This window comes from Trachurus japonicus, chromosome 8, assembly GCF_045865225.1.
Source record: "Trachurus japonicus isolate A0001 chromosome 8, Traja_1.0".
NCBI classification, from domain to species: domain Eukaryota; kingdom Metazoa; phylum Chordata; class Actinopteri; order Carangiformes; family Carangidae; genus Trachurus; species Trachurus japonicus.
Window position 1 is genome coordinate 23391783 of NC_140914.1, and position 13594 is coordinate 23405376.

Below are 13594 nucleotides of genomic sequence, written 5' to 3' on the forward strand. Positions count from 1 at the left end.
ATGAAGTAACCAGCTGTAAAAATGTCTGTTTCATTTGAAAATGCAGTGTTGATGCGGGGACTGTTACAGTTTGTTTGACTGCTTGCGAACTGCCGTGCTGACTGGTTTCGTGGGGTTTGCTTGGACGCCAATACCACATCAAACAGTTTACTGAGAAAAGAGACTCGACCTTTAGATGTTCTCAAAAAATAACTAAAGCAGGTGTTTTCTACAGAGAGTTACCCAGGGACCACCCTACTGACAGAGAAGCAACCACTGGAACCACTATAGTGTGGGAGTGAGTAAAGGGATTCATTGTTTTTTTCTGACCTTTGGATGTCAAATGTTACTTTTGACTTTATCAGCAAAATCAAGCGCTGACTCTTGTTAGATGTAGACCTGCATGTGGCAAGGAGTGGGGTGAGAAAGTGAGTAATCAGGGGAGGAAAACAAGAACCAAAAAGGGGGCAGCCGTGCCACCTGCATGGGGTCTTTCACTCCAGGATACTGAAGGTCAAAAACCAACTGACTGTTTAAAAAGTTACGAGGACACAGGCTCGTGACTGCACAGGCACAGAAATACAGGTCAGTGGTCAGGACTGGAGTGGAGACACGCAAATGGTAAAGTATATAACAAACTAATTTATTAACAAGAGATGAATGTGAGCACAATATACTAAAATAATTAAAATCAGTCCACACAAAACTACAGTACAGGATGTGGGCTGGGGCCACTAGTAAGGGGGCAGAGAGTGGCCCTTCTCACTCACACAGCACAGCAGACCACAGTAAACATTCCCCAGTAATGTGTGTCACAGTGCCCTTAAAGCAGAAGTAAGAGGAATGTTTGTGTTAATATAAGTCTTAAATAGTTATATCTTCCGACAGCAATCACTTACATAGAGTGTTTGGTCCGAAACACGGGTCTGTCACAGTCACTCTGCTCTGCTGTAAGCCGAGGAGAAAACTTTCCTTGTATCCTACAACCTTTATCCAATGAGGAGAGAGAACAGGAGAGAGCATAAAGGGGCGGTCCTCTCTGTGTGTGCAGCCAAGGGATGCGCGTGAATGTGGTGACGTAGGGACGAGGACCAATAGATCCATGACGAGGGCGGGGACTGCTAACTCCATCGGCTGACAAGAAGTTAGCCAAAACGACCGGATCGCTTACTTCTGCTTTAATTAATCTATGGTCAGCATGGTGGGTGGGGATCTCACCAAGGATGTCATCCCACTTTACAGTATACCAGCCAGCTCCACTGACACACACACACACTGAGAACAGAAATAACCCAAAAAGGATCAAACTGCAGCATACACCATGCACCATCACGAACAAGGAAGAGACTGACCTTAAGAGGCCCTTTTATACCCGACCTGAAGTGACTCCAAGATTATTAAGAACAAGCAACAAAGGACTGTATGGAACTATCTTGATCCAACAAGTCCTTCAAGTTTAAGTTGGTTTTTATTACAACCCTCTGATATGAACCCTACGAGTGTCGCCTGATAGGACTGTAACGCCCATACGTCAGCGTGCGCAGGGGACCTTGGTCGTCATAATAAACATGCAACTGTACCAGAAGTGGCCTACTGATCATTACCATGGTTACTATAAAAACAGCCATTGCTTGGTTAAGTCTGGGCACGAACCTGCTTATATTTAGAAAATAGATAATGACTTGGCTTTAATAAGTACTTCTTCAACACGAGATGACATTTCTTGTCATGGTTACACTGATAACAATGTGGTTGACTTTGCTGAACGCTCACAGATAAAAGAAAGAGGTTTCACATGGGAATTGAAGTGATTTCCACAGTGGGACTACATCGTTGAGTATTGGTCAGGGACCACCTGTAGTGGCTTTACTGACCACCCGGGGGGGACACAAACCAGTGGTTGAAAACCCTTGATAGATGAAGGAACATAAGGGCCAGTCGATGCCCTCAGGAGGAGTAATAACTGGTGGGCAAGAGTATTAGACATAAGAGAGAATGATTTACTATCAGTAACTGCAATAAAAGAAAGGAGGGAGGATGCAAGGTAGTGATATACCATATACATGAAGCCAAGAAAGATGGATGGGAAGGAAGGACATTTTTTAAAGGTTTTCTTTAAATTGAAATTATAGAGTCCAGGCTTCAGGGCATTTGTCAAAGAAACTTCACATTTAATCAGTCTAATCAGCAAGCTAAAGCCCTCAAGTCTAAGAGTTTTCTGGGGAAAAGGAGTAGAAGGGTTTGTACCAAAAAGGTACCAGGCCTATACGGTGTGTCAGTGGAGATATCAAAGCAAAATACAAATTTGCAACACTATAGGTGTCAGTCAAATGAGAAATGCCCAGAATGAAAGAAATAGTACTCGGGCATATCACATATAAAGAGGAAGCATTGCCAAAAAAGGGTATGACTTGGTGGACTTAGTCATACCATATGAAAGGGCCCCTGTGCAGTTCTACAGCTGCCAACAATATCGGCCATGTGGCTGCTGTTTGCAGAGGTAAGTAGGCTGTGTGGAGAGGACCATGATGGAGGAGAGTGTAATAAGCCTGCCAAGTGCTCCATTTGTAGAGGAATAGTAGCCTTTCATTGCGAGAGTGACCTGAATTTATAAGAGCTGAGCAAGTTCAAAAAGATTCCCATGCAGAGTTTGTAAGGAGACTGGAGAGGTTAAGCTGCTCCTCTACGCCCAGACCCAGAGCTCAGGTTCATCAGATAACCAGGGCTATACTGCAGACTGAGCCTCCTCCAGGGGGGCTCAGCTGTGGTTTATAAAAACACCTCAAACCTTTATGGCAGGGACAAAATGTAGCAGATTAAAATGTTGGCAAAGAAAAAAGAAAACAAATACTGCATGTGAAACAGTCTGCAGCTGAGAGATTGTTGGGAATCACAGGAACCACCTTGAGGAGCTCTCTGCAATGAGTTACTCCTGTGACTCACAGACTTGGTCTCAGCCAGTGAATGGAAGTGAAAGTCTGTGGGCTGAGGCTAAAGATGAAATGATAAGTGAAGAAAACCTGGATCATCACGAATCTCTTAGTGCATATGCTTGATGTTTTGCAATGAAGTGCTACAGTAGATGCCTACAAGATTCATTCAAGAAACATCGGGATTAATTTGGGCAGATGGCTAATACCTCAAAATGAACAGAACAGATAGAAGTGGAGGGGGTGTGCCACATTACTCAAAATGGGAATTCAGGATCCGGGAAATTATTAAAACAAAAAATAGTTTCTGTTGAAGTATGCAAACTTCTAGTGTTGGGTTTTAGGAGGAGCTGCAAGAAGAAATAAATGAAAACATGAATTCACCGCTGTGGCTAGGAGACTTTAATGGGCACAGCACACTGTGGAGAGGTAGGGCAGCAGATGAGGAATGGGCCAGTGTTAGAAGAAGTCATAATACGACTCAGTAATGCTGAATGATGGAAGAGCAACATGGTTCAGAACAAACTAAAAGTGAACAGGGCTGCACTGATATTACACTTAGTTCAAGTGGGTGAGTGTGATATAATGGACGGGAACACACTGGGTGGGTGGTGATCATGTTACTAATCTGGCAGAAACTTGGTGAATGAGTGACATTATATATTAAGAACACTTTGCTATTCAAGTCAAAAGTGGGAAGTACCTGAGGAGAGATTAGAGAAGATGATACAACTCGATATGCGAGCTGAAAAATTCAGAGGCTTCAGAGTCGATCTCGCAGTGAATGGGCTCTATGCATAGCTCCACTACTTCCTGAATTTAAGGCAGGTCTTTTATTTCCTGTCTTACATTATTGGGCAAACTGATTAATCCAGGTGTGTCTGAGTAGTCACAATGGTCAGACACACCTGGATTAATCAGTTTGTCCAATAATGTAAGACAGGAAATAAAAGACCTGCCTTAAATTCAGGAAGTTGTGGAGCTGTGCATAGAGCCCATAGGCTATTAAAGCCAAAGCCAAGTGTGATGTGGCTTTATAATTAATATCATGCCAGTTTACAGAAACACAGATGGACACAGTGTTGATTTCATATAAGACCACATGTCAGACATTTTATCCTACAATGTACAATTAATTTTGTGCAAAGGGAGAATTATTTCTATTACTCCAATGGGCTCTATGCACAGCTCCACTACTTCCTAAACTTAAGGCAGCTCCTTTATTTCCTGTCTTACATTATTGGACAAACTGATTAATCCAGGTGTGTCTGAGTAGGGGTCAGACACACCTGGAATTATTAGTTTGATAATTACATTATTGGACAAACTGATTAATCCAGGTGTGTCTGACCCCTACTCAGACACACCTGGATTAATTCGTTTGTCCAATAATGTAAAACAGGAAATAAAGGAGCTGCCGTAAGTTTAGGAAGTAGTGGAGCTGTGCATAGAGCCACTTTCTTGACTACACTCAGTGTAGAAAAGTCCCAGACATACAGTAGCCTACTACAGATATCTGGTAGTGGTGTGGTCCGGACAGAGGGGGCAGCGATACACCGACGCTGCGTCCAGGCTGCAAGATCAAGATCAAGAAGCAGAAGAGCAGACTCGAGCCGGAGGAAGAAGCGGAACTAAAGTCCTGTCATGTGATTCCAGTCAGGACCCGATGAGCGGCCGGACTGTTTACCTTCCGCTGCAGCAGTGACCGGTGCAGCGGACTAATGTCCCACTGTCGCCTTCACCATGTACTCTCACGGTTCAGAGAGTTTGATTAAACAAGCCAGGTAAGGAAACGGAGAACTGGGTCGTTTTCCCTCCTCTTCAGCTCTTCTCTTCTGTTTGTTTACACTTGTGTTGTCGAGCTAACGAGGCTAACACCTGCTAGCCTGGCAGAGCTAACGGTGTTAGCTTCAAACATTTACCTGTGTTTCATCACAGGTGGGGGGGAAAAAAACGATAAATAATTGACTCCAATACACGTGTTGTATGTTTTCTTATCAGTGTATTATTTACCATACATGTTTTAGTTTTAGCACACCCAGCAGGAAGTGAAGCTAACTTTGCTTTTGTGGGGCTGAAACTGGCAAAATTGCAATATATTATGTTTGTTTTCATATTCGTGAATGGTCAGAATATGGGCTCTGTTGCTGTAGTGACAGTGGTTTAGGTGTCAAACGTGTCAACAATAGGCAGAAGCAGCAGCTGAAGTGCGTTGTTGTGTGTGTCCTTCGTGCAGGGAGATCCAGGAGTCTGAGCTGCAGAAGTTTTACAGCAGGTTGGTGAAGCTGCTGCAGGGGAAGGAGTTTGGCCATGAGACCATCGACTGCCTGCAGAGGCTCCACCTCATCCTCTTCGCCACCAAGTACACCAGGACGTAAGAGCTGCGGCCAGGGCTGCGCCTCCTCATTTACATGAATGAGCCACTGTCCAGTCACACTCATCATGTTTAATCTGCTCATCTCAGATCATAATCTATCTCTGTCTGACTTGTCAGTGTTTTCACAAAGAGCAGCGGTCCTTCAGCTACGCAGTCGATAATCTTTTCATCTGGGTTGTGTTGTCTGCACCACGCTGTGCAGCCTCCTCTCAGTTTCACACTAACTGTAAAGCTGGGGTAGGCAGGATTTGTTTTACAAACAAAATATTAACTTTTTTTAATGAAAGTTGTGTTTCCCCATTCAGCTATCAGTAAGGAAAGGTCTATGTGTTTCTCTATGTCTCTGTATGCAGCAGCCTGAAAAGCCTCCAGCTATCTTTGAACAATCAAATCTATTCTGGTCTGGGGGTTCCTGATTGGTTGAGGGGCCGGACCTACTCTGTCCCCTATTACTCTGTCCTCCCAATTTGTTAGGACATAGTAAACAGAAACCCCAGCTTTAATAAGCGGCAGAGATTTCAAAGAAGTGAATTACCTTTGTCTTTTTCCTGCTCCAAACTGTTTGACATCCAGTCTGAGCTTCAGTGTTTAACCTTTGTGCCTCTGTACATCCTCTGTCTCTGATCAAAGGTTACCCGCAGAGCTGCAGAAGAGGCTTGTATCTCTCCTCTCCTCACCGGTGGAGCAGCTTCAGGTGCTGAGCTCAGCTGTGCTCAGAGAGACACTGCCCCTCCCTGGTCAGGAAGTGAACTACAACCAAGAGAACATAAGCCAACTCAACAGTCACGCTGCTGCCCTGCTGCTCTCACAGGTGTCCTGCTCAGACTAATACATTTATTTGGAGCCATGTGTAACATCGCAAGAGGCTCAGTTGACTTTTTGACAATAGGGTGGCCATTCATTGAAAATCCTGGCTTCATCAGTTTCAGTACAAATAAATACATTAAATTAAATGTTAACATCTAAACCGTAACACCATTTATTGCACACTTTGACCCCTGCAGGCTGGATCCAGGGCTGATCTGTCATCTCTATGCACGGAGCTCCTTCGCAGCCTGGAGAGCCGTCAGTCAGAACCGTCGGCTCAGTCCCTCACACACACTCTGCCAATCCTCAACAGCGTCCTCGCACACAGCCCAGAGTGCCTCACCGAAGGTAACAAACAAATCAGCCAAATATTCCAGCAAATTTAAACCAGTCGTTGAGCGATTGTGCAGTTTTTCCCTTTGTAAAGCCATGTGCATGCAATAGAGACACTTTTACCGCTCCTCCTCCTCCTCCTCCTCCTCCTCCTCCTTCTCTCTGCCTGACCTCCCACAGATCAGCTGACCCTCCTGAGTAAAAGGCTTGTCGATTGGCTGCGTTATGCGAGCATCACGCAGGGAGGTGGAGCATCCTCAGGAGGCTTCTTCACAGGACCCAGGTCCCGTCAGGTAAGTGAGCTACAATATAAATGATAATGATAATAATTCTTTATTTCTGTAGCACTTTTCACAGCACATAGTCACAAACAACACAAAAGACACAGGATAACAAGGCAGCAGAACAAAACAAAACAAAACAAAACACCATACATATGATCACAAATAAGATATCTTTCTATTCAAATGCAAGCTGAAACAGGTACGTTTTTAGCTGCACCTTGAAGATGTCTGCAGAGACAGAGGCTCTTAAGTCTGGGGGAGAGTATTCCTGAGCCTGGGGGGCCACAGATGGAATAGTCTAAATCTAACAGCATGCTGTGTCCTTCTTTGTGTTTTTCTATCAGCCGGTGCCGATAGCAGAGCTGGATGGGACGGTGTCTGGGGATTTCTTCACCGTGCTGTGTGTAGGTCAAGGCTTCACCGAGGACCAGTGGATGAATGTTTACTCCTTTTCCATGTTGCGCCACTGGCTTCTCACCTACCACTCTGTTTCCAGCGGCAGCATCACAGCTGAAACTGGTATGACTCTGATGCCAACCACAACCTTTTGCCTTCACATGCAAGGGAAGCTCATTATGTCATAGCTTGCAGATTTCATGCAAGGAGCATCAGCCTCAAAAGAATCAGTTGTGAGGGCTGTGTGCGTCATGTTTAGTTCACCTGACCTGTGTTTTCATCACCTCCAGCAAACAGGCTGCAGCTCAGCCTCTCCCTCTCACACTCCCACTCCTTTTCTAATGGTAAGATACGTCAGTTCGTGGACCTTCCCTGCATGACTGTGCAAGCCTTAACTCTTACATCTTCTGATTACCTCGGTGGGCGGCGCAGGTCAACTTGCAACACCTGATATGATCATGGTTAACAAATAATCTCTAACCAAAAATCTTGTCATCTCGACTTCCTAACTACACTACACTGGTGTCTGTGCTTTTTGTCTGACCCTCAATCTTCTGATAACTTCTGTAAACATGAGTGTATCACTGTGGTTTCTCTGACAACAGCCTCTATCAGAATAGGAAGCTACTATACTAAACATATTACATGTTGCATGTGGTGTCAATGAGACATATAGAGAACGAGATTCTTTTCCTAACGTGTGCGTTTCCTTGATTGGATGTTTCTGATCTTCAGATCCAATATGATCAAATAATTCCATACACTGTGTGTAATCAATCTCAATGTGTGAATTTTACTCATTTCTGAAGTGGCTCATAATATGGTTGTTTTTTTCCTCCACACTCTCTCAGGTTTGGGTTGCAGTGATGTAATGGACAGCTTCAAAATATTTCTAGTCTATGTTATAAATAAAACTGTTTTTATTTCCATTTAATCGGTTCAATATTAAACCCCTCTGACAATCACGCATCTAAATTTCAACAGTGGATTCATTTTGAAGCTTTAATTTAAAGGTGCCCTCTGCCCTGTGACGAAACTGTAAACAAAATTTTACCTAAAGTTTTAATGGGATTGTTGAGTAGATTGTGTGAATCCAAACAAACCTGTTAAATGTTTGGTTTTTCCTTGTAAAATCCTTCACGGTCCTTTTATTAAAATACAAAACCTTCATTTTAACTTCTTATCAGTCCTCCTCTGCATTTCTAGGTCTAGGTCTAGCACCTGTTAAAAGTGTGAAACCACTGGGACGAATTTGCAACCTTATGCATGTGTCCCAGTGCACGTACATCTGAGAAATCAGAGCAAGGAGCCACTCTTTATGACGTCGCAACAGAGTTATACACAGTGTGACTGGTTGCCAACAACTCCCTTAAGAAAACTGATTTATTTAAAAAATAAGACCTGTTATTATACTGCAAATCTCTCATTTTTTCCCCAAAGCACAATACTTTATAATCAATACTTTAATAGCTAACTCTAACAAAAAAAAGTTTCTCCTCATCAACACTGCAGCAGTAGTTCACTGTTACTTTCTGTAAATCAATACATCCAGTAATTAAGTTTTCCATGATAAAAACCTAAAAACAGTCTACTCATCCTTGTTCATGTGGGCTGTGATTATCATACTCCATCATTTCTTTGAAGAGGTTTTTGAATCGTGATTTCTCAATCTTGACCCCTCGTGTCATAGATGACCGGTCGGAGGTGGATGGCTCAGTGGTTTCCATGGTTTCGGCAACGTCCTCCTCCAGCCGACTGCTGCCTCCGAAGGAGCGTCTGAGGGAGAAATCTTTCCAGTACTGCCTACGCCTCATCGAACAGTGTGATCGCAGTGAGTGTTTGATTATTAGACAGGAAAAGGAAAAGTCATATGTAAGGCAAGGCAAGGCAATTTTATTTGTATAGCCCGTTTTTACAAACAGTTTGTCTCAAAGGGCTTTACATGGCATCGTAGCAACATCCTCTGTCCTTAGACCCTCACATCGACTGAGGAAAAACTCCATGGAAACCCTTTTAACAGGGAAAAATCGGATGTAGGAGGTGTTTATGCAGATTTTGAATCAATAACTTATATGTGATGTGATTAGTGTGTTCTTTACTTACTGCAGATTATATTATACTATGTAAGTGACAATATTTTCTATGTGTGTTCTTGTCTTTGTCTCAGAGGCACACAAAAGGACAGACACAGAGCTGCAGAAAGCGGTGAGCCTGTGTGTCAGACATGCACACAGTACAATAACACACAAAGGAGCATCATGTAGATGTTGGTTCAGTGTCTGGTTCCAACAGCCTTCAGTGTCCTGCATGTCCTCCTAGTCTCCACCACTGCATGTGTATAACACAAAGCACTTGTTACTAAAACAAGCTCATCTTTACTTTAATTTCTTAGAACTTATCCAGTGATTATCTGCACTACGTTTTATTCTTACTTCCTGCAGATAACGGTGAACATCTGGATTTTTCTGTTAAATTATACATAAAGTTGTTAAAAAATGGTGTTTTGAGTCAAGAACACAGTGGTTTGCTGTTTAATTTGAGGAGAAATGTTGCTGTTTCCTCCTGCTTTTACTGTTTCACACCACACCCACACACAGAACAGCCAAACACAAATCTGGAAAATCACTAGCCACAAATATTCAGTAAAAAATTAAAGAAACAGATGAAACTGCTTGAGGGAAGGTTGTTTCAGAGGCTCACCCACTTTTTAAACCACATTTTAGACCAGTTTCCTTATTGTGTTTTATCCCATTTCCTCTCCCAGTGTCTGGTGGAGGCGGTGTGTATCCTGGACTGTGTGTGTGTAGAGGACGCCTCGCTGGTCTACCGAACTTTCCCGTGTGTTAAGGCGCTCTTTGGCCGGCTCAGCTCAGACCTGACGTTCGCCAGGGTCCTGCTGCCCATTGCACAATTCTACCTCAACCACGGTGTGTGCATGCATCAACATTTACCTGTGCATGTGCATACTTGATTGGTTTCAGTTTTAAAATGGCTAAACGTGTGTGAACCCGTGTAGGCGAGATGGCAGCAGTGGACTGTGACAGTGTGTGGAAGCTGGTGTTTGACCGGTTCCCTGCCGAACTTTTCAACGACCCGTTCCTGGCTCATGAGCTTCTGCGCTTCCTACGACTGAACCTGGAGAGCCTGCAGCTCCGGGTCCCACAGTACACCCACTCCTTCCCAAACCTGCTGAAGGTCAAAAACAGACTTTTCTATACTCAGTGAAAAGATATTTTGAACCTGTCAGAATCCATATGTGTGAGTTTCCTGCTGACACTCGCTCTGTGTCTGCAGTTCTTAGCGTGGGACAGCCCAGCGGTGGTGGATGACTTTGTGGACCTGCTGCCCTCTCTGGTAACAGCTGAAACTGCAGTGGAGCTGCTGCACACGCTGCTGGACCTGCCCTGTCTGACCGCCACACTAGTCCTGCAGCTCAGGTGCCCACACATACACACACACACACACACACACGAGAGCTAGAATCTCAAAAACTGTGTGCATTTGTTCGCCTTTTTTACATACAGAGAGTCCAGGTTTTGAAAAGGGTTTACGTTCACTTTATAATGGAGTATGTTAATTTATAGGCTCCTACAGTATTTGTGTGCAGATAAATGTTCAAATGTAGCAGTTTACCTCAGTCTATATCTCATTTTGTCAGAAAGGTTTCAGAAGCCTGTTTGTTCTATACTCTTTTATTTTTCCTCTTTTATGCAGTCCAGGCTTTTGAAAAGAGAAAGAAACATATTGCTGCTGAATTAATCTTAAAAACTGATTTTTTGGGGGAAATATGGTTCCTGGAATAGTCTGTAGACAATCATAATCATTCAACTGTTTCACTGGTGTTAAAAATGCAGACTAAAAATCGAGAAAATCTGCAATATCGTAGAATCGCAATATAAATCGAATCGGCACCCAAGAAATCGTAGAAGAATCGAATTGGGAGAAAAGCATATCGTCTCAGCCCTAGTGTGTTTACATCTTTTACCAACATCTCATTCTGTGTGTTGCAGGTCAGTATGCTTGCCCATCTCTGAACCAGGTGGGCGGGGCCTCCTGTCACTGGATGCCTTTCGAAGCGCTCCCTTCAGAGGACTTTTCCTCTACCTGCTCCGAGCAGAAGCAGGATCAGGTACAGGCACAGTTACACACTTTAAAGCTTCAGTGTGCTCTCTCGCTTTCTTGCTGAGAGTTGAGGTGAACTACTTCAAGTTGAATCTAAATGTAAAAAGAGCAGCACTGGTCTCATGTCTGTATGTTAAACTTCTGCTGCAGCTGGTTCACTCGTCATAAAGAAAGAAAACACAGAAACAACCTGTCTGTTTATTCCACTGTGAATATTATATTATATTATATTGTATTATATATTTGTGATTTTCACTGTGGTTAACTTGTTGGCACAGTTTCTTGTTAAGACTGTTCCACTGGTCATTTCTGACTTTTATTTTGGAAAATGCAGCAAGTGAAATGACTGTGCTTTCTCGCTCCACAGGTGACACGATCGACAGACTGAGCACGCTCCATGAGCTGCTGGCTGAGGCAGCCGATTGGCCGAGAGTTGTTCAGTGCGCCCAGACCGTCCCTGTGATGTTGCACATCTTTTTCAACACAGTCGTTACGGTGAAGAGATTAAAAATCTTCCAGCAGCTACTGCACATGAAAACTCTGGATGTTTAGTTTCAGTTTTTAAAAACTGTATCGTGTATGTGTGTGTATTGTGTTGTGTGCAGGTAGCCAATGAGAAGCTTTTAGCCCATTTGATTCTGGTGATGCTGGAGAGAAGCAGCCTCCTCCTCAACATCCCCACATACATCAAAGAGATACACAGGTACAGCTTCATACACACTGTGAAGCTGTTGGCCACCTTGAAGGTCCTTCACTGTCTCTACTCTCACTCCGTCCCTCTTTCTGTATCTGTTTCTTCAGGGTGTTCAGCTGCCACCTGCTCAGGCTGTGCAAGCTCCAGCCGTCTCTGGTAGTGGACCAGTCTCACGAGCTGCTGGAGTTTGTTGGAACTACAGCCAATGTCTACAGCAAAGAAGAAATCTACACACACTGGGTAATGAAACTGTTTTTGCCATCACGTACTTTGGATCCTGCCTCATCCGTCTTGAACTTTTGCAGTGTTGGAATATTAGGGGTGGGAATCTTTTACTATCTCACGATTCGATTCGATTCTGATTTTTGGGGCTACGATTCGATTCAAAATCGATTTCCGATTCTAAACGATTTCATTCATAATGATTTCTGCTTCAGTCTATCGGTGTGCAAAGGATCCTCATGATCTACTCCAGTCTGCTTTGCAAGACAGAATGACTAAAGTGTCTTTTTCACATTTATTGAGTTTTAAACATTTTATCCATGCTTAGATGGAATTGTTGAAACTTGCATAAAAGCCATATCACATAACAAAATTTTAAGTGCCTCTTATTTAAAAAAAATAGTGCAGTTAAACATGCTGCCTTTTAAATTCTAAGGAAATGGAGGCCGACAGCCAGCAGATTTGTTACATTTTTTTATTTTTTTAAATCAATTTTGGGGCATTTTATATCGATTCTGAATCGTTTTAAATGAGAATTGCGATTCTTATGTGAATCGATTGTTTGGCCTATGAACACCCCTATGAAATATTGTTAAAACATCCCACTAAACCTGAAGTCTAAATAATATTTCCCTCGGCTCTCAGGTGTGGGTGCTGGGAGAGTACCTGTCTGTGTCATGTGACTCTCGCTGCTCCGTGAGGCTCATCACTTCCTGTTTCGAGGCGTTAGAGGCGGTGCTGTTTGAGATAACGTCATCCGCCCCACCACCCGGTGCGTCCTGCCCCGCCCCGAGAGTCGTCACTACGCTAATGAGCGCTCTGGCTAAGCTGGCGTCACGGTCACATGACCTCATCCCCAGGTGACTGGCAGGAAAACACATTTGGGTTTTCATTTCTTCTGTCATCCTCACAGACATGTGTAAGGTAGTGAATTTGTGTTTTTGTCTGCTGCAGGGTGTCTCTGTTCCTCTCCAAGCTACGAACGGTAGCAAGAGGGGGGTCGGTACCCTGGTGTTCAGACGAGGAGGATCTTGCTACCATAGTAACGCGAGGGGAGGAGTTGTGGTCGTTGCTGAAGACCCCCGGCGTGGCTCAGAGTGTCCTGACTCCGCCCCCACACGTCACCACACCACAGTGGCACAGAGACACCAACTTGTCCATGCCGCTGCAACTGCGAACGCTTACCAGCCTCACACACTCACAGTGACACACACACATGGACACTGTACATAATCATCTTGCTCTGTCACTTCAACATATCAGTGTTAAAAAAAGCCCTGTAAAATGAACATCTTCACGAACCACTTTTGATTTTGCACATTATTTTTGTAAATAAATGATATAACGTCGTTGAGCATATTTGACAGCCACAAAATACACAGATCCTCTCTGTGTAAGATAGTGTTTCTTCTTTATTACAGTGATTTTACAGAATTTTTTTTTTACAAAA

At 43.6% G+C, this 13594-nt stretch overlaps 1 protein-coding gene across 2 annotated transcripts; it reads left to right on the forward strand.

Moving 5' to 3' along the window:
* The first annotated feature begins 4557 nt into the window (after positions 1–4557).
* ap5z1 (adaptor related protein complex 5 subunit zeta 1) lies at positions 4558–13594 on the forward strand. Of its 2 annotated transcripts, XM_085785330.1 has the most exons (18): positions 4558–4693; positions 5146–5283; positions 5917–6097; positions 6291–6441; positions 6607–6719; positions 7055–7229; positions 7397–7450; positions 8797–8937; positions 9274–9311; positions 9871–10033; positions 10123–10301; positions 10401–10543; positions 11117–11235; positions 11596–11723; positions 11834–11931; positions 12030–12162; positions 12790–13004; positions 13099–13593. In XM_085785330.1, exons 1-18 carry the CDS (start codon positions 4653–4655, stop codon positions 13349–13351), a joined length of 2463 nt encoding a protein of 820 aa, XP_085641456.1. In that variant the 5' UTR covers positions 4558–4652; the 3' UTR covers positions 13352–13593. The 2 variants fall into 2 exon arrangements, with proteins under 2 accessions (XP_085641456.1, XP_085641457.1); XM_085785331.1 differs by lacking the exon at positions 7397–7450 and having other exon boundaries at positions 13099–13594.

Bases quoted from the DNA above. Each gene is read 5' to 3' on its own strand.
- ap5z1 (XM_085785330.1), top strand. From the start codon at position 4,653: ATGTACTCTCACGGTTCAGAGAGTTTGATTAAACAAGCCAG. The intron at 6,442-6,606 runs GTAACAAACAAA...GACCTCCCACAG, and splicing joins CCCAGAGTGCCTCACCGAAG to ATCAGCTGACCCTCCTGAGT. The intron at 7,230-7,396 runs GTATGACTCTGA...CATCACCTCCAG, and splicing joins CAGCATCACAGCTGAAACTG to CAAACAGGCTGCAGCTCAGC.